The 24085-nt window shown below is 41.7% G+C and overlaps 1 protein-coding gene across 1 annotated transcript in view; it reads left to right on the top strand.

Moving 5' to 3' along the window:
* Nucleotides 1–24085, top strand: part of PREP (prolyl endopeptidase) — a 158382-nt gene that overhangs the window by 2203 nt on the left and 132094 nt on the right. Inside the window, exon 2 of the mRNA XM_066248268.1 lies at nucleotides 3433–3507. Coding sequence (XP_066104365.1) covers nucleotides 3433–3507 — 75 coding nt within the window. The remainder of the gene's footprint in view (nucleotides 1–3432; nucleotides 3508–24085) is intronic.

Below are 24085 nucleotides of genomic sequence, written 5' to 3'. Positions count from 1 at the left end.
GGCTTTGTTTCTCTCCAGCAAGTACTAGAGATCGCTGTAGCTCTCTGTCTCTCACTTGGACATCTTTCAGCCACATACTGGGCAGTCTCCTCAGTGGTCAACACTGTGCAGGAGTCAGCACAGGGTAGGACATAGAGAGTTCTGAGTCAGGGTCCAGCTGTCCACCTGCCAATTTACACCTGACCTGGTTCATTAGCAAGAGGTTAAGTCCAGCTTTGGGATGGACTCAGAGTAGGTCACAGCCCTACCTTATTAGCCATCTGACCTTTGTCCATTGCTTTAGCTCTCTCCAGCTTCAGTGTCCTCTTCTGGGAAAATGAGGAAAATTTTGTCCTCGCAGTGAGGACAAATGAGATAATGTGGCTATAGTCTATGGCACAATGGTTAGCTCATAGGGATCTGGGTAAACAGTAAATCTGTGGCCTTTATTCTTACTAACCTCTCTGAATTTCATTCTGTAATCTGTAAAGTAGGACTATCATTAACCCTCCTACAAGGTTTCTTTAAAACATTGGGCACAATAGTGTGGATATTCAGTAAAGATTTATTGCTTTGGGTGTAGTTCTTGGCAACACTTAGTCATAAAATGAACATGGTTTCCAGTTAACCTTTTCCACTTCCTTATGAAAAGTTAAGTCCCTGGATATGTCTGAGTTTTAGTAACATCATAATCTAGAAACATGTTTAAAGTGTCTGTTCTGTCCCCTCGAAGGAATATTTAGAGGAAAGTTGTTGGCAGATTCTTTTTAGCCCCAGCTCTGGTTCAGTATGGCCCTGGGCATGTTGCCCAACCTTGTTCCTGCCATCAAACCTAAAAATGTTGAATTGGAAGATCCTTTATAGCAGGGTTTTTCAACCACTGGTCCTTGGATCAGTGCCAGGCCACCAGAAATTTCCCAGTGATTATAGACCATAACCTTCATACAACATCAGGGTGGTTCACTCTTAAGTGAGTGGACAGGCACAAAATTTCTGGCGGACTGGCGCCAGTCCACTGACCGATGGGTGAAAACCACTGCTTTACAGCACTCTTTATCTGCTTTCTTATTGTCAAGAAAAAGAAGGTTGCTATTTTAAGCATAATTTATAACCACATATAGGTATGTAAAATGTAAAAGACGAGGATAAGAAGATAAAAAGCTTTCTTTCATTTGTGACAGCTGAAATTTAGAAGCTTTAGGTAAGAATTGAAAATTGGTGTTTTTTTCCCGTGAAAATTGGTTATTTTATGAAGACTCATCAGAAGAGGTTTTAGTCTGATGTTATGCCCTTTGCGCCTGTCAGCTGTTGGACGAGCAGTTCCTGAGTGTTCCACCTGAACAGCACATCCTTCCAGGTGTGCATGTCCCCAAGTGTTCTCCCCCGACACTCAAGGAGGACAGATGCAGACCCTTTGCAGACAGCCTGGGGCAGTGGTTCTTAACCTTTTGAAGTTGGGAGGCATTTAAAATCCTACAAATAATTGTAGATGTACTATAAACAAAATTCTGAGAAATATGTTAGAATAATTAAGTCAAATCTTAACAAAAATATATATAAAGTCCAAGCGTGCTTTTTTGGTAATTAAACAAAATAAATATGACAAAATTAAATTTATTCTGACATTAAAAAACATTTTTATGTTACATTTTTTGAGTTATGCTTTTTAGAATTCGTAAAAAGAGAAGTTAAAAAATGACAAAAAGTTATCTTTTTATATATATATATATAGATACATTCTTAGTAAGATTTAGTAAATTCAGCAGGTCTCATTGCAAATGTGTTAAGTTTTTTCATTCTTGTGTTTATGAGACACATGAGCCTGATGTGTCCTAGCGATTTCTTCAATGTTTGGGCATATATTTGAAAGGCAGACTCTCATTTCCTCGTCAATACATTGAAGAATTCCTCTCTTTTTACTCCTAATTGTGTTGAGTGCAGAAAACCCCCACCATACATATCGTCTTAACTTTATACCTAACAAAGGATAGAATCTTTCTGGGGAATATGGGGGGGGGGGGGAAGATAGTGTAAACAATCCAGCACCACAGTTTAACAGCCTTTTGCAACCTAATCAGGCAAGTGAGGTGGGGGGTTGGGCAGACTGTCAGTTTACAGCCAATTCTCCACACCTCTGTCCCCCAAAAATCTAAACTCCAAAAACCCTGTTGGTTTTTGGTCCCCAACAGGCACATGTTTCTCTGGAATACCATAGGGCTTACCTGGAATTCTTTTAGGGCGTACACTTTGAGAACCACTAGTGTAGGGTTTTAGGCTCAGGGACATTCTTCTCAATTGATAGCAGGCACACTGAACTTTGACCAGAAGTAAAAACGGGATTTTCTTTCCCAGGAGAGTGATTGTTGTCCTTAGAGAATAGCCCCTGCCGTCCAGTACGAAAGAATGGAGCAAGGACACAGATGAAAAGTTTATCTAAGATAGTAGTCTTTCACACAATCTTATATGAGAAGCTTTAACCTGAATATTGGAGTTGTTCAGAGAGACTTGATTGGAAAGATATTGTCAACGTGGTTTTAACTAACTTATAGATTAATCATTGATGGTATGAAATGGAGAGGTTTTGTAACAGTTTTTTCTTTGCAAAATTTCTTTAGGTATAATCAATCACCTGGGGAGGTGTGATTCCAGATTGCTGTTCTAGACTCGGACAGGCTCTGAGGCCAGGCCGGGAATTTGGGCTTCTCAGACACCCCGAGCAAGTGCTGATGACCATCTCCCATGGAAGCTCCTTGAGGCTTCCTCCCAGCCAGGCCCTATTAACACGAAGCAGTTTTATTCATCAGGTTGTCTGAATGGAGGATGCCTTTGCTCCTTTTATAAACAGTGAAAGAAAGAAAGAAAAGCTTCAGTTAGAAGTACACTTTCATTGCATGGAAGCCGGCGTTTTCAGCTGGTGTCAATTAGAATCATTTTAACTACACATTAGTAACTTTCGTTTTGGCAGCTTAGACAAGGCAAAACTGATCATGTGTTTTATACACACACACACACACACACACACACACTCTCTCTCTCTATAGGGAGATTTTCTAATCATTAGCTGAGTAAGAGCAGGAGAATAAACATGTGTGAGTGCCCTTTTTTCATCCCCGCAGCATTGTGTGAGTCTGTGCTGTGCCCCTGACATGTTTTCAAGTTTCTTTAGCCCAACAGCAGGCCTTTGTTTTGTGTTGTACAGATGGAGTTGTTTCGCGTTCTGACCTTTCATCTTTCTTCCCTCTCCAGCTAAAACACTCTTTTCATGGAGGGTGGCTTGACACCTTTGAGAACCAGCCAACTCTGGTTCATGGGGTAATTTGGGCAGATACGTTGCCAGTGAGCCAATTGGGATATTTTTATCTGTTCCTTTCTTGTTTCTCCATCATGTTCAGGAAATACTAATTTAATTGGGGTTAGACACTAATACCTAATAAAACATTTTGTCTTCTGCAGGTACAGGATTATCATGGGCATAAAATTCCTGACCCTTATGCTTGGCTTGAAGACCCAGACAGTGAGCAGACAAAGGTAATTGGGGCTTATAATTCAAGATAAGGCCTCCTTCGTGGCTAGCAGCAAACTGTAGACATTGGTAACTTTGCCTGTTCCTTCCTGGTATCTTCCTGTGTTTTGTGCTGTGGGATGCTGAATGTTCTTGTTAGTACTGCCACTTTGTCAAGTGTTTCATGGGAGAAGATGAAAGTATAATGTTTTTAGACCCCAGAGATGATCAGGTACCGTTCTGAATAATTTTTATGGTTTATAGTGACACCGCTGAACCAACTATTTGAAATAAAAATATCCGAAAGAAAACTAATTCTTACCAAAAAAAATAAAAACCAGGAGAAAAATAATGTGAAGGAAAAGAATTGCCTGACACATTTTTTTCCCTCAAAGTAAAGAAAACCTAATACACTGAACAAATATCAGGTCTTGGAGACTAAATGTTGATTTTAGATTACCTACTTGTTTTAATGTAACCAACAAATGAATGAAATTCTAAATAAACTAGTAAGTATCTTACATTTTATAGAAGTAAGGGGGTGAAGGGGAGACTTTTCTGCTCTGTCTAAAAACATAAAGCTTTCCTATTCTTTTGGAGAAACACATAATTTTTTTTTTTTTTTTTTTTTTTGTATTTTTCTGAAGCTGGAAACGGGGAGAGACAGTCAGACAGACTCCCACATGCGCCCGACCGGGATCCACCCGGCATGCCCACCAGGGGCGAAGCTCTGCCCACCAGGGGGCGATGCTCTGCCCCGACCAGAGCCACTCTAGCGCCTGGGGCAGGGGCCAAGGAGCCATCCCCAGCGCCCGGGCCATCTTTGCTCCAATGGAGCCTTGGCTGCGGGAGGGGAAGAGAGAGACAGAGAGGAAGGGGGGGGGGGTGGAGAAGCAAATGGGTGCTTCTCCTATGTGCCCTGGCCTGGAATCGAACCCGGGTCCCTTGCACGCCAGGCCGACACTCTACCGCTGAGCCAACCGTCCAGGGCCGAAACACATAATTTTTTGAGCTGAAGTCATTTCATTAATACAGCTACCTTTAAGTACTATATCCCACAGATATTATTTTCTTCCTTGTAGTGCCCAGGACTTGTCATCTGGGACTCATCATTTATATATGCTGTGTGTGATTAATTAAGTTTGCCTGGATGAGGGAATAGTGTTTCTTTAATCCACTTCAAATTCTTTGACTTATTTATAACTGTATTTACGTATTACTTAGTACATAAGAATATGCATATAGTTTCTAATATGCTTACCATCCCAGAAGTTTATTGGAGCTTCTTTAGAATCCCAGAGAACGTTTAGCAATTTTTCTTTTTCTTTTTAATTTTTTTTATTGACTTGAGAGACAGAAAGGGAGAGAAAAGAAACATTGATTTGTTGCTCAACCTAGTTCTGCAATCATTGGTTGCTTCCTGGGTGTGCTTGACTGGGGCTTGAACCTGCAACCTTGGTGTATCCTCTAACCCAGTGGTCCCCGACCTTTTTTGGGCCATGGACCAGTTTAATGTCAGAAAATATTTTCACAGACCGGCCTTTAGCGTGGGACGGATAAATGTATCACGTGACTCAGACAAGCGTCAAGAGTGAGTCTTAGATGGATGTAACAGAGGGAATCTGTTCATTTTTTAAAAATAAAACATTGTTCGGACTTAAATATAAATAAAACGGAAATAATGTAAGTTATTTATTCTTTCTCTGCGGACCGGTACTGGTCCGCGGCCTGGGGGTTGGGGACCACTGCTCTAATCAACAGAGCTACCCAGCCAGGTCTCATTTTTTTTTTTTTAAAAAAGAGATGTTAAATGTACTCTGGGTGGTTTTCCCGGCCAGCCTCAGAAAGCACCTGCTGCACTTGTGGTCGCTTTCCACCGTGTGTACCAATGCTCTCTGGAAAACTGACTCTCATTTCCAAGGCAATTCAGATTTGCCAAGAAGTATTCACTCCTGATGTGGATCCGGCAGTGGATTTAGATTCCCCCTTGCCCCTCAGCTGCTCCGCAGCTCCTGGTCGGCGGGGTTACAGATTCTGCTGTCTTCTTGGGAAAAAGCTTGATGAGGACAGGAATGGGGTTAGCAGGCACGGAAAGCCATGGAAGAGGAAAAAGTGGAGGCAGAGAGAGGTTGCTCCTACTCGAGTAAATCCCACGTCGTCTCTTTGTTCCTTCATTCCTACGTGCTGTCTTGCCTCTTTTCTTTGTCTCCACCCTCACATATTCCTTCTAGCATTTCCCTCCTCCTGGTATAAATTGTGGTGAGGGACCACAGGTACAGGAGGAGCTAAGACGTGGCTACTCACTGCAGAAACCCCTGCACCTTCTTTCCTAGCCTTTGTCCTTGGAGTAGTAAGTACAGCATAATTTTCAGACTTTGTAATGGCTTTTACTTCTACCTATAGTCCTTCTCTCCCTTTTCTGGGTGAGAATGATTCATATTTGGGTTTTCATTTTTCTTTCATGAAGCATTGGGTTATAGAGATAGATGGGTAGACATTCCCAAATGAGAAACAGACGAGTATCTAAAGCTGGCATAGGCTGTACCTCTGCAGGTAAGGCTGGGAGGAGCAGGGGGCAGGTGGGGGCTGCCCCCTCCCCTGGAGCCTGCCATGGACTACCTTGATCGTCCAGCATTGGGCTGACGGTAAGGATTGAGCCTGAGAGTGGAGAATCACAGGCAGCTCCGTAACCCGTGATGGATGGGAGGCAGGCAGCAGGGAAGGGAATGAGCTGCTTCTGCGTCTCTTGGAAAACTGTCCCCACGGACTGTGTGGTGGTTACACTGAGGTGTTGGATGCAACCTGTGTTTCTTCAGGCGTTGGTGGTGAACTGAGTGGTTCAGCACTGTCAGGATGGTTCAGTTTTGGTTTATGTGTTAATGAATGTACACTTTGCTGTTCCTTAATTAATAATGGCTGGTCCTGTGGTTGACAAGCCACTTATTAGTAGATGAGACTTTGCTAATTAGTGATTTTATAGTCAGCATTTGGTAGAACTGATGAGTGTACACTGTTATTTTCATGGTATACATTTATTAGATGTTTACTGTGTGCTGGGCACTTTACTGGTAGTTTTGCCTACCTTACCTCATTTCATTCTCAAACCCGAAAATAGATCTTTTTATTTCCCCATCTTACAAATGAAGAAATTGAGTTACTGACTGATTAAGTAATATATCCAAGGTCACTCAGCTGGTAAGTGTGGAGCCAGTATGGCAGGCGTCCCCAAACTACGGCCCGCAGGCTGCAATGCGGCCCCCTGAGGCCATTTATCCAGCCCCCACTGCACTTCCGGAAGGGGCACCTCTTTCATTGGTGGTCAGTGAGAGGAGCACTGTATTTGGCAGCCCTCCAATGGTCTGAGGGACAGTGAACTGGCCCCCTGTGTAAAAAGTTTGGAGACCCCTGCATGGGAACCCAGGTAGCCCAGGTGGTTTTCAACTTTAGATTTTAAAAATAACAAAAGAAAATAAGGACTCTGGGTGTAATAGCTTTGGGAATACAAGCTGTAGACATATATTCATGTCTGTGCTTGCTGTGGGACTTTGTAGGTCCTTCTGCGTGGACTGTGGGCTCACCCCCAAACTCCCACGCTAACCTGTTCAGACAGCATACCTCAGATGTCAGAGGGCCTGTGCAAACTTAGCTTTCCCTTGGTATCCTCCATGCACACTTTTCTTATTCCTCTCTAAACAGAAGTCTAATGTGTCATCTGGGATCTGATGAGTTGAATTTGGGTCTCAGACTGAAAAAGTAAGGTGTGTTTTTCTAATGAGCAGAAGAGCAGCATGAATGTTTTCCACTTGTAGTTATTTACTCACCTATACACAAAGGTACACTAACCACATCTGGAGAATCTCCACATTGCTTCCAAAACAAAGAAAAGGCTGCTTGTTACATTTTCATTAAAACCTGGTCCAGGCCTTACCTGTGGTGGCGCAGTGGATAAAGTGTCAACCTGGAAATGCTGAGGTCGCTGGTTCAAAACCCTGGGCTTGCCCGGTCAAGGCACATATGGGAGTTGATGCTTCCAGCTCCTCCCTCCCTTCTCTCTCTCTGTCTCTCCTCTCTCTCTCTCTCTCTCTTTCTCTCCCTGTCTCTCCCTCTCCTCTCTAAAATGAATAAATTAAAAAAATAAAAACCTTACTAAAAGAATTTAAAAAAAAAAAAAACAAACCTGGTCCAGAAGCGAGGAACACTGATAACTCTTGACAATAAGATCTGAAATGCTATCAGTAGTTCTTTGATTTAATTTCATATTTAATGTGGGTTTTCTGGTTCTGACAGTGCCTGCCATTAAGGCTTTTCCCTTTAAAAAAAAGAGTCAGAGCAGCCTGACTAGGCGGTGGCACAGTGGATAGAGCGTCAGACTGGGATGTAGAGGACCCAGGTTCGAGACCCCGAGGTCGCCAGCTTGAGCGCAGGCTCATCTGGTTTGAGCAAAAAGCTCACCAGCTTAGACCCACAGTCGCTGGCTCCAGCAAGGGGTTACTCGGTCTGCTGAAGGCCCGTGGTCAAGGCACATGTGAGAAAGCAATCAGTGAACAACTAAGGTGTTGCAACGCACAATGAAAAACTAATGATTGATGCTTCTCATCTCTCTCAGTCCCTGTCTGTCTATACCTGTCTATCCCTCTCTCTGACTCTCTCTCTGTCTCTGTAAAAAAAAAAAAAAAGAGTCAGAGCAGACTTGTACCTTAGAAAACCCTCAAATATCAGGGTGGGAGGAGTTGGATCTGGATGAGTCCTTTCAAGCTGTCAAAGCCTGTATAAATGCATTTTTTAAGCTAATGTTCCAGATTGTGGAAAATCTTATACAACTTAATTGATTCTTTGAAGTACATCCAGCCTTGATATGAAAACTTAACATAGATGTTTTGTAAAGAGGAAAAAGTGGACCCATGCTGCTCAGTAGCTGTATAATGCAAGTCACATATATATGATAATTCAGATTTTTCTAGTAGCCATATTTTAAAAAAATAACAAGATCAGGTGGAAATAATTGTAATAATATATTTTATTTAATCTAGTACAGTCGATCCTTGAACAATGCAGGAGTTAATGGTGCCGATTCCCAAGCGGTTCAAGATCTGTGGATAACTTTTGGTCTCAGAGGATTGGATCTAGGACCCCACCCTCCCAACCAGTGGTGGGATTCAAATAATTTAACAACTGGTTCTCTGCTCTAATGACAATTTTAAGTATAAAAAAGCAATATACCAAAAGGTAGTTTATTATTTCATGCATTTCATACTTAAATAAGAACAATTAAAGAAGTACATAAAACTAGATTGTTATAAGGAAGAGTTTTGAAATATTAATGAAAAAATATTAATACCTGATGAAAAACAGTAAAACTGTTATTGAAGATATTTCCATATTGCTTCTTGATTGGCGTCCTTAATTGCAATTTTTTTCATCCATGGACGGAATGAACATTCCTACAGGCACTTAGAATATACCGTTGCTCAGATGAATGTTAAAAAAGATTAAGGAATGTAAATTTGTGATTTCTAAATTGGGCAGCTGCCCAGGCATCCACCTTAGAGAGAACCCTGATTACAAGTGCCATTTAACAACCTGTTTGTTGAACTCAACCAAAAATTAGGTATTGGTTCTGCCGAACTGGTGCAAACTGGCTGGATCCCACCACTGCTCTCAACTGCAGATTCCAAACCATGGATTGAAAATACTGTTTTCCTAGATAGAAGGTGATGGAGGACAATCTGACTTTGGGTGATGGGTATGCAACATAATTGAATGACAAGATAACCTGGACATGTTTTCTTTGAATATATATACCCTGATTTATTGATGTCACCCCATTACCATTAATAAAAATTTATTTATTAAGACAAAGAAAATACTGTTTTCAGCTGTGGTTGGTTGGATCTGAGAATGCAAAACCGGAGATACCAGCTAACTGTATCTTTATTGAAAAAAATTCACATGTAAGTGGGCCTTGCAGTTCAAACCTGTGTTGTTCCAGGGTCAACTGTACATAAATATTAGCAGTGTAATGGATAATTGATATAAAATATTAAGATATTTTACATTCTTTTTTTCAAACTAAGTTTTGAATCCAGTGTGTATTTTACACGTATAATATATATATTAATTGAGACCAAACACAGCTGTTGGACTACGAACATATGGGCCAGCCTTTCTTTTGAATATAGATGTAAACAATATAAATAAATATTAGAAGGTTTAACAAAAAGAGTTTATTGCAGGAATTGAAGAATAGTTTAATATTACTAATCTAACTGAAACTATATAATTATCCTAATGCATATTAAAAATAAAGATAATGTAAAACTGTAAGTTGGAATAATAGTGCTTTAACAAGATGATAGCTCAACCAAATCAACAGCCTAAACTGTGGGCTTGACTGTCTCTGTCGCTGCTATTTTTTAATGTGTTTGCAAAACTTTGACCAGTGCAATAAAAGACAAACCAACATTTGGACAGGAGAAAATACTAAAATTATTAATTGTAGATTATATGATTGTGTAGCTAGAAAACCTAAGGGAAATAACTGAAAACTTTCTAGAATTAATGAGTTCAATAAAGTGAATATGTACAAAGTAAATATGATCCCAGCAGTACTCATATATACCATCAGTGATGAAAAATTCAGCCTGTCTGATAGCAACAGCAAAGCAAATACTTGAAAATGACGAAGAGACTTTAAGTCTACTTGGAGAGTAATAAAGTCCATCAGACATATAGAGATCTAGAAAAGGGCCAGTTATAGGCATTATTTATCGTAGTGAAAAATTGGAAATGATCTCCATTTCCAACAATAGTATAGTGTTTAAGCAGAATATGGTGAATCTGCTTGATGAAACAGCATATGTAGCTATGAAGATGTTGGGGGATGCAGGTTGCTTACTAAGATGAAAAGTGCTTCTGGTAGAATGTTAAGTCAGGGAAGGATATAAATTTGCAGTGCTGCAAATTATCAGAACTTTAAAAACTACCTTTGTAAAAATGATTCTAGGAGAATCTATATGGAAATGCTAACTAAATAACGAAAATAAGAAAAGAGAAAGCTCTGGTTCAAAGCACTTTAGATATTAGTGTCTGAATTGAGAGAAATTTCACTGGTGTAAAGTGGGAAGTTGCAGCCTGAGGTGCCAGAGCGGGAGGTTTTCAGCCATTAAAATGATTTGAAAACTAGATAGGCAGGATCCAACAGGCAACCCATACTTCCCGGTCAACAGGCGTTTCCAGATTGGCCTTTTGCAGATCGTAGGAGGAAGCCTGTAGCATCTTGTTGCATCCCAATATTTTGACACTGAGGTAATTTGAGCCTCCAGTCTACTAATAACAGGACTCTGCCCTGCTCTGCCATCCATGATATTAACATGCATTGGTTGACTTCCTAATCTTTAACTTCCTAAATTTCCCTCTAGTTTACTGTGACAAATAAGCAAACCCCAGACCTCATACTCTGCCCTGGCTCTTTGCATTCTCTTTCTAATTCCCTCAGTCTGTCTCTAGGTCCCTTCCGGTGTGCCCTGTTCAGATCTTATTTCAGATCTTACACCGGGCCTCCTCCCTCTTTTTCTCTAACTGTCCACAAGCCACTCTGCGTGCCCCTAATGTAGCCAGGACCCCCTCCTCCGCTGTCACTGTTCCTATAACTTCTCTCATCCATGTAAACCATTCTCTTCATGATCATCAGAGGCCCAGTGGCCAAATCCAGAGCCTTCAAAATCATCCTATGTTCTTCACTGTGTAGATGGACCACAGATCTGGGGGGAATCATAGAGATTTCTCTCTACTGGCGGGGGACCACCCTCCCAACTCTCAGGCCCTTGCTTACTTTGTTTTGTTCGCCGAGACAACAGCCTCTCTGGCGGGTCACTGGCCTCTCCCTCATTATGGGGCAGTCAGTCCACTCTGTGCCATTTGCTGTCTTTCCTGATGGTGACACATTCTCTTTACATCACTGGGCTTGGTTTTGCAACCCTGTTACCTCTTGAGGAGTCTCCCCATGTAACTATCTTTTGTGGTTTCAGTTTCATAGTTGAATTTTCCAGACTTTGTTACCGAGTTACTGAAGGGGAGATACACAGAGAAAGTAAGAATGTAGACTCTTCAGGGGATAACTCCTTATTTATAAATCATTGTCAAGTCTGGCTTTCACAGAAACTCTGCCCTGGGGTTTTGGTACTGGAGGTAACCAAATGTAGAATATCAACTGCATATATGGAATGACTAATATTTCTTCTCCTCCTGAGAACTGCCCCGGGTAAAGTGAGAGTGGCAACAGCTTCATTTCCTTTGTGGCTCATGAGAGAAGAACTCTAATAGGAATCAGCAAAAAAGCAAAACATTGCTTTTTGTTTATGCTCATTCTTTCTTAAAAAATAAAATGACCATTTGTTTCAAAGAGGATCAAGACACACCAGAGGTCTTCTTTACTAGGACACTGTTTGCTCTCCCTTCCCAAATCCCATTTTGGCTGAATAGTTAGGGGTCGTCCATTATACTTGCTGATAAAGAGTTAGGGAAAGTAGTGAGGAGAAAATTCCTTGTCTTGCCAGGTAAGAAATTCTGGATATGTCACCTTTATATTCTCCTGTCCCTGTACTGTTTCCTTCCTTGGCACGAGAGATTTAAATCTTAAAGGACTTCTGATCATCTCTAGGATATTTGGGTAGCCTAGGATTTCTGTGTATTTTAATGTCATGCAAGTCAAAGTTTAAGAAGGTCAATACCTGCTTTCAGGTATCCTTTCTGTCTATTATGACGTCTGTTTTTTTGTTTGTTTCTTGCTCTGTTTTCATTCTTTAAGGTCAACCCTAAAAGTGTGTGGTATAAGGAGTTTCTGCTCTGTTCCGGTACCAGTGTGGCCCAGATCTGCCAGCACAGCGTGTGCAGGAAGTGGCAGGGTGCTAGGTGAGCAGGATTCCTTTGTTCATTGCATTTCCCTGTGAGGCCACTGTGCTGTCAGGGTGTGGACCCCTGTGGAACCAACAAGGGAATGCTTGCTTCCAGGGCTTCCAGTACCAGTGCCATGAAGTTCGAGTTCAATGTCCTATATCTAAAGACGGCAGATAGAGATGACTGTGGAGCTGAAGAATACATTAATTAAAAGTATAAAAGAGCCTGACCAGGTGGTGGCGCAGTGGATAGAGCTTCGGACTGGGATGTGGAGGACCCAAGTTCGAGACCTTGAGGTTGCCAGCTTGAGTGCGGGCTCATCTGGTTTGAGCAAAAAGCTCACCAGCTTGGACCCAAGGTCGCTGGCTCGAGCAAGGGGTTACTCGGTCTGCTGAAGGCCCACGGTCAAGGCACATAAGAGAAAGCAATCAATGAACAACTAAGGTGTCGCAATGAAAAAAACTGATGTTTATGGTACTCTTTGAAGACTTTAAGACATACTATGACTCTACTCTGTAACTAGTTCCTGCATCCTGTGAGTTTTACAGGCATTTGTGATGTTACTTCTGTTAGGAGGCAGGATGAAGGAATAGAGTATTTTCAAGAAGGGACTAGAAATCAAAACACACAAATTGGAACCCTTGGTCTTGCATTTTTATGTTCTGTGAGCACAGTAAGCTACCTTACCTGGGTTCATTTTCTTCACCTATACAATGAATGTAATCATACTCAGTTCATTTAGCTCCAAGGTTTTAATGGCACCCAACTAAGCAAATGTAGGTAAAAATTCATTTTCCATGCACAACAATGATCTGTAAAAACATAGATAGTACAGCTTCTGCATTTCTGCTTAAATGTATTAGAATACAGGCCTTCAGACTCTTGTCCTCCGATTGCTTTGTCAGAATGTTGAACTTTAAGGCCCTGGCTGGTTGGCTCAGTGGCAGAGCATAAGCCTGGAGTGTGGATGTCCCAGGTTCAATTCCCAGTCAGGGAACACAGAAGAAGCAACTATCTGCTTCTCTACCCCTACCCCTTCCCTCTCTCTCTCTCTCTCTCTCTCTCTCTCTCTCTCTTTTCTCCTCCTGCAGCCATGGCACTATTGGTGTGAGCATATCCGTCCTAGGCGCTGAGGATGGCTCCGTGGAGCCTCTACCTCAATCACTAAAAATAGCTCAGTTGCAAGCGTGGCCTCAGATGGGCAGAGCATCTGCCCCAGACGGGTTGCCAGGTGGATCCCGGTTGGGGTGCATGCTGGAGTTTGTGTGTCTCCCCTCCTCTCACTTGGAAAAAGAAGAAAAAAAAGGAATGTTTAACTTTACTGTAATTTTGTGTGTGTGTGACAGAGACAGAGAGACAGAGAGAGGGACAGAAAGGGAGAGAGATGAGAAGCATCAATTCTTTGTTGCAGCATCTTAGTTATTCATTGATTGCTTTCTCATCTGTATCTTGACTGGGGAAGGGGGTGCTACAGCAGAGCGAATGACACCTTGCTCAAGCCAGCGACCTTGGGCTTCAAGCTATCTGCCCATGGAGTCATGTCTATGATCCCATGCTCAAGCCAGTGACCCCGGGCTCAAGTTGGCAACTTCGAGGTTTCAAACCTGGGTCCTCCACGTCCCAGTCCGAAGCTCTATCCACTGCTCCTCTGCCTGGTCAGGCAGGAATGTTTAACTTTAAAGACTCTTTAATTTTCAGCAGTGAAACTAAGCAGGATTTTCCTTTGGAATTCTATGGTTTGTTTGTTTGTTTTAACACATTCTGAGCATTGATTTTTCGTTTCTTTTTTTAAATGGAACTGTGACTTCTAAATGTTGTTTCCATGTTCTCAGGCATGATGATTAATCTAGGTCAAGAGTACTTTAAAGCTGTTTGGCAGCATTATTTTTTATTGCTGCCTTCTGAACCCCACTGGCAAAACTGTGAAATGCCCACTAATATTTCACGTCAGGATGTGGATTGAGAATTACTACTTGGTCATCACTTCTCCAGTGGAAACAGGAGATGCTTTAGGTAAATATACTACCACATACTATCTCAGTCTCTAAGACTTCTGAGGTCACAGGTGTCTTACCACCTCCTATGGAAATGTTGAGCCTTACTGTAATTTGGAAACAGAGGTCTCATAAATCCACAGTTGAAATATGTATTTACGGAACAACTTTTCTTTTGACCTGTGGATGGGAGAGTTGTCAAAGTATGAAGGCGTTACTGGCACGAGACCAACTTTTTCTAAGCATTGCTTTCTCTTTTCTTTTTCTATCTCCTTTTCTTGCCTTTGCAACTAGGTTTTTGATGCAAGGAATAGAAACTGATTCTGGCCACGTTAGGCACGTAGGGAATTGACGGCAAGCACGTGAGGCCAGCTCTTGGGATGGACTGAAGGGCCGGGCTTGGAAGAGGCAGGAGCAGATATTTCTAGGGCTCCGTGGTAGGCATTTCCTTCCACTCTTCCCCCAGCACTGTGCTTGGCGTCAGTGATCTCCGGGTGCTCAACCTCTGTCACTTGTTCAAGTAACCATGTCTCAGGAGAGGAGGCAATAAGAAAAGATTTGGTAGAAAACCCCCAGGGACCCTCTTTGTGTTCTGTCCAGAGGACAACTACTGGAGTTACTGTCCCTCTGAGAAGGGAGGACACTGGGGAAGGAGAATGGATTGCTGGCCATCCCACAGCCACAAGTCCTCTGGTTTCATTCTCTCTTTTCTCCATATGTGCTGTACCCTCCCTTTATTCCCGTCCTTAGTTTCACAGTGTGTCCACTGTGCCAGGAATTAGGTCAAATGGGAAGGGGGCAGGAAGGAAGGGGTACACTGTCATTAGCGGACAGACATGGCCCATGCAGACATGGAATGACTACATTCTAGCCTAGGGACCAGAGGTTGGAGACGGGCAAGCCACTTGACCTTTGAGCTGCTGGAGGTCAGTGTCAGAAGGAAGCTGAGCCACACCCTGACTTGAAGCTAGGTATCTAACCTTGTTTGTTCACTATAAGGTAAAGTTCTGTTTTAGAAAAGCAGACCCGAAACCATTTATTTAATGTTAATGTGCTTGTATACATTTTTTTATTTATTTTTAAATTAATTTTAATGGGGTAACATTAATCAGTCAGGGTACATAGGTTCAGAGAAAACATCTCCAGGTTATTTTGACATTTGATTATGTTGCATACCCATCACCCAAGTCAAATAGTCTTCCGTCACCTTCTATCTGGTTTTCTTTGTGCCCCTCCTATCCCCCCAACCTCTCCCTTCCCCTCCCCATCCCTGGTAACCACCACACTCTTGTCCATGTCCCTGAGTCTCATTTTTATGTCCCACCTATGTATGGAATCATATAGTTCTTAGTTTTTTCTGATTTATTTATTTCACTCAGTATGTTATCAAGGTCCATCCATGTTGTTGTAAATGATCCAATGTCATCATTTCTTATGCCTGAGTAGTATTCCATAGTATATATGTACCACATCTTTTTTATCCAATCATCTATTGAAGGGCTTTTTGGTTGTTTCCATGTCTTGGCCACTGTGAACAATGCTGCAATGAACATGGGGCTGCATGTGTCTTTACGTACCAGTGTTTTTGAGTTATGGGGGTATATTCCCAGTAGAGGATTGCTGGGTCATATGGTAGTTCTATTTTTAATTTTTTGAGGAACCACCGTACTTTCTTCCATAGTGGTTATACTACTTTACATTCCCACCAACAGTGGATGAGGGTTCCTTTTTCTTCACAGCCTTTCTAACACTTGTTATTACCTGTCTTGTTGATAATCAAAAACCCCAAAGACTCCACAAAAAGACTACTAGAAACAATAAACCAATACAGTAAGGTCACAGGATACAAAATTAATATACAAAAGTCCATAGCCTTCCTATATGACAACAATGAAACATCAGAAAACGAGCTCAAAAAACAATCCCCTTCATGGTTGCAACAAAAGAAATAAAATACCTAGGAATAAACATAACAAAGAATGTAAAGGACCTATATAATGAAAACTCCAAAGCATTGTTAAGGGAAATCGAAAAAGATATAATGAAATGGGAAAATGTTCTTTGTTCTTGGATAGGAAGAATAATTATAGTCAAAATGACTATATACCCAAAGCAATATACAAATTTAATGTAATTCCCATCAAAATTCCATCAAAACTCATTAGGTTTATATGGAACTATAAAAAACCCCAAATAGCCAAGGCAATCCTAAGGAAAAAGAACAAAGCTGGGAGCATTACAATACCTGATTTCAAATTATATTATAGGGCCACGACAATCAAAACAGCATGGTATTGGCAGAAAAATAGACACTCAGACCAATGGAACAGAATAGAAAGCCCAGAAATAAAACCACATATATATAGTCAAATAATTTTTGATAAAGGGGCCAACAACACACAAGGGAGAAAAGAAAGCCTCTTCAACAAATGGTGCTGGGAAAACTGGAAAGCCACATGCAAAAGAATGAAACTCGACTATAGCTTGTCCTCTTGTACTAAAATTAATTCAAAATGGGTCAAAGACCTAAATATAAGACCTGAAACAATAAATTACATAGAAGAAAACATAGCTACTAAACTCATAGACCTTGGTTACAAAGAGCACTTTATGAATTTGACTCCAAAGGCAAGGGAAGTGAAGGCAAAGATAAATGAATGGGACTACACACAGCAAAAGAGACTGACAACAAAACAAACAGACAGCCAACTAAATGGGAGATGATATTTTCAAACAACAGCTCAGATAATGGCCTAATATCCAAAATATACAAAGAACTCATAAAACTCAACAACAAGCAAGCAAACAATCCAATAAAAAAATGGGGGCCTGACCTGTGGTGGCGCAGTGGATAAAGCGTCGACCTGGAAATGCTGAGGTTGCCGGTTCGAAACCCTGGGCTTGCCTGGTCAAGGCACATATGGGAGTTGATGCTTCCAGCTCCTCCCCCCTTCTCTCTCTGTCTCTCCTCTCTCTGTCTCTCCCTCTCCTCTATAAAATGAATAAATAAATAAATAAAAATTAAATCTGGTCTAAAATTAAAAGTATATTTAAAAATAAATAAAACAATATTTAAAAAAAAAAAAAAAAAAAAAAAAAAAAAAAATGGGAAGAGGACATGAACAGACACTTCTCCCAGGAAGAAATACAAATGGCCAACAGATATATGAAAAGATGCTCATCTTCATTAGCTATTGTATATATTTAAGGTTGATATTTTCCCTGCAGGCAGTTAACTCAGCTTTGGTTTCAATCACCTACAGTTTCTCTGTAAGAAATGCTATTAGATATGGTGTCTTTGGGAAGAACCAACAATTAAAGAACTATGGTAACTATGACTTCTCCCAGGCTTGCTTTTTTCTGTTCTTTCTTCACACTTAGGTATCTAAAATCTGGCATATTCAGGGAAGAAAGCACAGGGTCCTGAAGAGGACCCGGGCACTTGTTACACATTTCCAAGCTCTACTTCTGGAGCATCTGATCTCAGTAGGAATCTCTTGTTTCCCAAGCACCTCACAGGTAGTTCTTAAGATCCAAAAAGCTTGGGAAATGGCCCTTGAGAATGTTTAGTCAGACATGGTTAGGGAAAGATAATAACACCTTTGGTTATTATGAGGCCATGTTCAAGAGGCTTAAGTTTTAGTCAGCTCCTCTCTATTGTTTACAGCAGTGGTAGTCAACCTGGTCACTACTGCCCACTAGTGGGTGTTCCAGCTTTCATGGTGGGCGGTAGCGGGGCAACCAAAGTATAAATAAAAAGATAGATTTAACTATAGTAAGTCGTTTTATAAAGATTTATTCTGCCAAACTTAGCGAAAATCCGTCATTAAGTACTTGGTAAGTAATTATTATTATATGCTTTAACTTGCTGTAACTCTGCTTTATAAATTTTATAAAGTAAAGTTACTTCCCTACTTTATAAATCACCATTACTGTGGAACCGGTGGGCAGTTAGAAAATTTTACTACTAACAGAGATACAAAAGTGGGCGGTAGGTATAAAAAGGTTAACTACCCCTGGTTTACAGCATCTTTGTGAATTGTGTGTGGGAGGCAGTGTTTATGGCTCTAATTTTTCTCATTGGGGGAAACCAAGGCATATTTCATAATAAAGACACCTGGGACTCTTCTATAGACAATTGCATGGCGCTCTGACTGTTGGAGTTAGGGAGAGCATCAGCCCTAATCATATGCAAGATTCTTTGGAGCTCCAGTTCTGACCTCGTAACATCTCAGACCTTTCTCTTTGTTTTTATCTTCGCTGACATTGTCCTTGTTTAAGCATACATTGCCACTGAACTGGATGTAAAAGAACTTCCTAAATTGTCTCCCTGCTTCCAGAGTTTTCCTTCTACCCATTCCCCCCAGCAACTAATGAGAGAACCCTTAGAGACCATGGGACCTATTTATTCATAGGAGGGCAATAGTGTGTAGTCATGAAAGAGAAGCATTAAAGGTAGAAAGACAGGCTTGAATCTTAGCTCTATGATTTTACTAGATGTGTGACATTGGTCATGCTGTTTAACCTCTCTAGGTTTCAGTTTTCTGATTATTGGAGAAAATTGTAAGGTTGTGGTGAAAGTTAAGTGGTAGTGTTTTTGAACAATGCAGCACAGTGGAAGACACAGGTCAGCGCTGACTAAATGCCTGCCATTGCATTAATTATTGAACAGTCAAATAGCATGGAAATATTCTGCTTAATAATTGAAAGAGCTCATCTGTAGAACTATTTGGGAAAAATTCTTTCATTGCAGTTTTGGGTTCTTTTTCTCCACTTCCTTTCATGGCTATTACTTCAGATCTTCTTTCTTTTTGGATCAATTTAATCATTTGTATTTCCTAGAAAATGGTCTGCGTCATTGGGACTTCAAAATTTGCTAGCATGGGTTATATGTAGTATTTAATTATATGAAACTTTACTTTCCCAGTCTGTTGTTATGGTTCTTTATTGTTGCTAATTTTTAGTTACCTGTAACTTCTCTCCCCTTTGGTAGAATGTGTTTTCCTCCTCTTTTTTTTTTTTTTTTAAAGAAGCATTTCTAGGACTTACATGTTATACTCCTTTACTTCTCTAGTTCATTATTTTTTGTTTGTTTCTTTAAAACTTTTTTGTTTGAGCATTTAGTTCAATGTCACTATTTCTCCTTTACTGATAAAACATCTTTTTCAGGCTTCCCCAGCCAGCCCTCAGGCAGAGTTCTGCTCAGTTCCTGCTCAGCAACCCCCCCCTCCCCTCCCCATACACACGTTCCCCGCAGCCTCCCTTGCTCAGCGATCTGCAGGACTCACAGAAGAGTTGTGTTCATCAGGGCTCGCCGTGAGCAGTGCCTGAACCCCAGCTCACACTCGCTCATATAAATGATGGTCCAGGAGTACACATGATATTTCTGGCAAACTATCTCTCTTTGTCTTTTAGCTCATTTATTTTCAGTATCCTCTCCTGTGTGGTAGGGAAGGACGGGCCTAGCCTTCTCAGGTGTCACGTGACCCTTACAGCCCCAGACTTAGGGTGACAACTCCTATCTCCCTGCAAACGATTCTTGTTGCTTTGTCTGGGTTCACGACTACTTTATGGACTGTTGCCTGTAGCTAAGAATTGAGGAAAGACTCTGCTTGTGAAAATGAGCAGGGTTTACTTACATAAAAGATGTAGAAAGGAGTTAGCATAGTTAGAAAAGAGACAGAGATATCAGTAATATCTATGATAGATGGTGGTACAAGTTACCAATACCCAGAAATGACAAAATCTGGTTGAGAGAGAGGGTAAACCCCAAACTTTCTTAAGGCATAACTATCACTTTCTAGACCCAGCCTTTTTTTTTTTTTTATACTGAGCATCTTGCCCAGGGTCAGATGTACCGTACCAATCACAGTGTGATCACTGTCCTACAGTACATGGCACACCCAGGCACCAACACTGTCTCCTGACCTGTTCCAGTACACTCCTGAGTTCAGTGCTGTGGGACTGGATCAGTCAGCTAACCTATGTGTGTGGGACTCATGATACCAAGCTTCTAGAGCAGCGGTTCTCAACCTGTGGGTCGCGACCCCGGCGGGGGTCGAATGACCAAAACACAGGGGTCACCTAAAGCCATCATCGGAAAATACACAGGTTGAGAACCGCTGCTCTAGACTATCACAAGTCTCATCCTGCATGGATGGACCCTGGGCCAGTGCAGTTCGGGGGGGGGGGTGCTCTGATGGCCAGCAGAGGTCACATCCCCCACTCTATCAGTGGGACTTCCCAAAGGTACCAAAATTTAAAAAGTCAATGCCAAATGTTTTCCCCACGCCCCATGAACTTGAATTCTTAGTGGTCTTCTGTTGTTCTTCTAAATGTTCTTGTTCTAGTTTGGATCCCCTCATTGATACACAGAATATTCGAGAAAGGATGTGTATGTGTTTAACTTCTTCGTGATTGGGCTTTAGTTAGGTTGCAAAGTTTCTGGTCAGTAGTGTACACCAGATAACTGAGCTAGATGGGTGGATGGGGTTAAAGTTTCAGCTTCGAGCAGGCTCCCTTCTAAGACTCGATTTGAAAACAAGGCTTGACTCTCAGGTCAAAATGTGAGTCTCTGCTTTTTTCTGGTAGACAGTACTAGCCTCAGTGAGGACACTGGTTAGCCCAGATGGGGACAGGCAAGAACTGGAGGGAGACCTGGGAGGGCTGCTGGAAGGCTCCCCCTGCTCTGCTCGGCATGTGCAGCCGTACACTCATGGGGAGCTTCTCTTAACCTGAGAACAGATGTTCTCAGAGAGAGTAAATGGACTCACTCTGAGCTTTTAATGTTAAAAGACAAGCCCAGTGGATTTCACGATTTCATGGATTGAATTCGATAATTCTCTTTGGGAATGAGTCAGGGGTTTGTGAGGCCAGGAAGAGATAGGCACCTCCCTTAGTCGTGGTTAATAGCATTGTGGTCACAGTGCTTCTCGGGGCTTTAAGGATTCCTTTGTCCTCTGGTGTACTCCTAATTTTTGTAAATAATTCAGTGAGTGCTGGAAAATAAGGGGCACTCTTTTTTCTTTGAAGTATAGAGTCCTCGTATTAGTTTTATAAAATACATTATTCCATTTATAGTCCCAGTTGCTAGGCATGTTTCCTAAAGCAGCTACATCAGATTTTCTGTTTGGCATGACCTGCCTCCAGTTTTCCATGTGACAGTCCAGCCTTCCTGGCCCTGGGTCCTGCAGCCTCAGGGATACCTTTGACGCCTTTTGATTTCTTTTTATGGGGTTATCTCGCAGTTGGAGAGTCATTTCCAGGTTCTGCTAAACTTCCCGCAGAGGGGATGGAAGTGTACTAACCCCCTCTGGTCACTGGGATACAAGGAGCCCACATGCACACACACAGATGTATTTGGAATTTGCAGCAGAAACTCCTCAAAATCTGTGGAGTATAGATGACACTACCCCTAGTTGTCATTGGTATTTGGGAAGACTGGAGGTTGATACCCATGCCTGAATTGGTCTTCTACCTGGAACTCCCCCTGGTCAATTTGACCATCTCTGTATGGGCTCTATCCCAGCCCACTTCACCCTCACCTGGGAGTTCTTTCTCCTTCATTTGTTCTTCCGTAGCACTTATTTTTATCCTTAATTCATCTCTTTAATCCCATGTTATATAATCATGCTGTTTTGTGTATATATTTAACAAGTAACTATGCATCATTTTTATTCATCTATGTAAGAATATTACTTCTAAAAGGACTTGCGGTATTTTGTGGATTAAAATACAGTGCATGTGAGGACAACTCGAAAAAATTCTTTCTAGAGACAGTAGGGCTAAAGGACGCTCCGGCTTCCAGCAGAGCAATCTTCTCCTGGGCGCTTTTCCTTTTTTTCTTTTCTTTCTTTCTTTTTTTTCTTCAGTGGTCAGAATTAAATTTCATGAGACCTGCCCTCTTAAAGTTTTAGGTGTATAATACAGTATTGTTAACTTAGAGGCAGGCACAGTGTTATCCAGCAGATCTCTGGAATTTATTCATCTTGCATAACTGAAAAAACTTTGCTTTGAAGTTTTATGATATATAAACAGGATTTCTGTGCGTTGAGCAGCTATTCTTAGGAAAATGCGTTCAGATTCATCCATAGCTGTAAAATCTACACTGCTACACCTCTCTGGAGGCTTAGCTGCAGGTGTTTGAATGGGCTTTTGGGTTCAGTTATTTTAATAGCATCCATTGGATGCTGAGACAGCTGAGGGACCCTGAGGTCATTCCTTCTCCTCCCTCTGCTTGTGTATCAACATATAATTCCTCCAGGTTATTTCCTTTATCCTTACACCTTCCCTTTCCCCCACATTTGTTGTAATTTTTAGACCAAGGAAAACCAGACTATCGAATCCATAAATGATCAAGAAGGTATTTTCCTAGGTAAAATATTAAAAATTTTATTGGCATTCTGTGGAACCCTACATTTTACAAAATCCCTTTACAGAAAATTTCCCGCACCTTCATAAAAAGGATTTGCTCAAGCATGAGGATGTATGTTATGAAAGAGCTTTAGACCCTAAGGAATTTGAGCACTGTTTGGTTTTGCATCTAGGTATTTGACTTGAAAGGGCCCAGTCTTTAAATACTGCTCTATTTAAAGTACTTGACTAACACTTGTGGTTGAGAGGTGACAAAATTGAATGTAATAATCCTAGAATTATTTAGTTATTTGGTAGCATTCGTATACCTGGCATAATGGGTTTATGAGCTTTTGAAGTGAGAAGAACCAGTGTGTCTGCTTTCACCTGAGATGGATTCTTTTGCAGCAGGTGTGATTATGCCATGAGACATCTGCAAGAAGCAAACCAAAACAGAGTAATCAGAGAAACTGTTCTAGCTTTCCAAGGAAAACAAACGGAGCAATCTGTGACTCTTGGACCCACCTGCAGGCAGGATAAGGCCTAGATGTAGCCCCATACAAACACAGATCAGAAGGATTGGGGAAATGAAGTCAGCAGGTTTCCCTCCTCAGAGGACCTACCCCTGGAAGGGGAGGGACCAACCAGGACTCTCAGCATGCTGGGTCTCAGGGGGGGAGCCCTGAGTGGCTAGAATGTCCTAGTGAGGCCCTTCTGGGAAGCAGCCATCAAACCAACATGTTAATGTGCATGGTGCTCATTTTCTCTGTCCCACTCCCGTTTCAGTGGCCATTCTTGCTCCATTTACAGACCAGCCATTCCACTCCATGTGGTCTCTTCTCTCACCAGACTACTACTCCAGCTTCCTAACTGACCTCCCTGTTTTCACTTTTGCTCCCCTGCAGTTTATTCTTCACCCAGAGCAAACCAGATTAGGTAACTGTCTCCCTAAGTGACCATAGCTTGTTTACACTTAGAACAAAGTTTCAAACTTCATAACTGCCCAGCAGGTGCCCTATGATCGGGCTCGGCCCCTGCCTGGGTCTCTGCTCTCTCCTACTCATTCCTAGCCTCACTGACTTATGTGCTGGGTCCTAGGCCTGGCAAGTTCTTCCCCCCTTTGCATGGCTGTTCCCTCTTGCCTGTCAGACCTCAGTTCAAACCTTCTCTGAAGAATCTCCCTGCTGCCTTCCCTGAATTAAGTGTCTTTCTTCTCAGTACTTCCCAGGATCTGTGGTGAATCACTGGCCTTTAAATTTCCAAACCATGTGGATTGGTATTTCTATGAACCATAACAAAGATGTCTCAGCAAGGTCACATTGCTCATAACACAGCCTCTCAGTCTCTGCTCCTCACATCCTTG

Source organism: Saccopteryx bilineata, chromosome 12 (assembly GCF_036850765.1).
Source record: "Saccopteryx bilineata isolate mSacBil1 chromosome 12, mSacBil1_pri_phased_curated, whole genome shotgun sequence".
Taxonomy (NCBI): Eukaryota; Metazoa; Chordata; class Mammalia; order Chiroptera; family Emballonuridae; genus Saccopteryx; species Saccopteryx bilineata.
The sequence above is the reverse complement of the archived record's forward strand: the minus strand, read 5'-3'. Positions and strand labels throughout refer to the sequence as shown.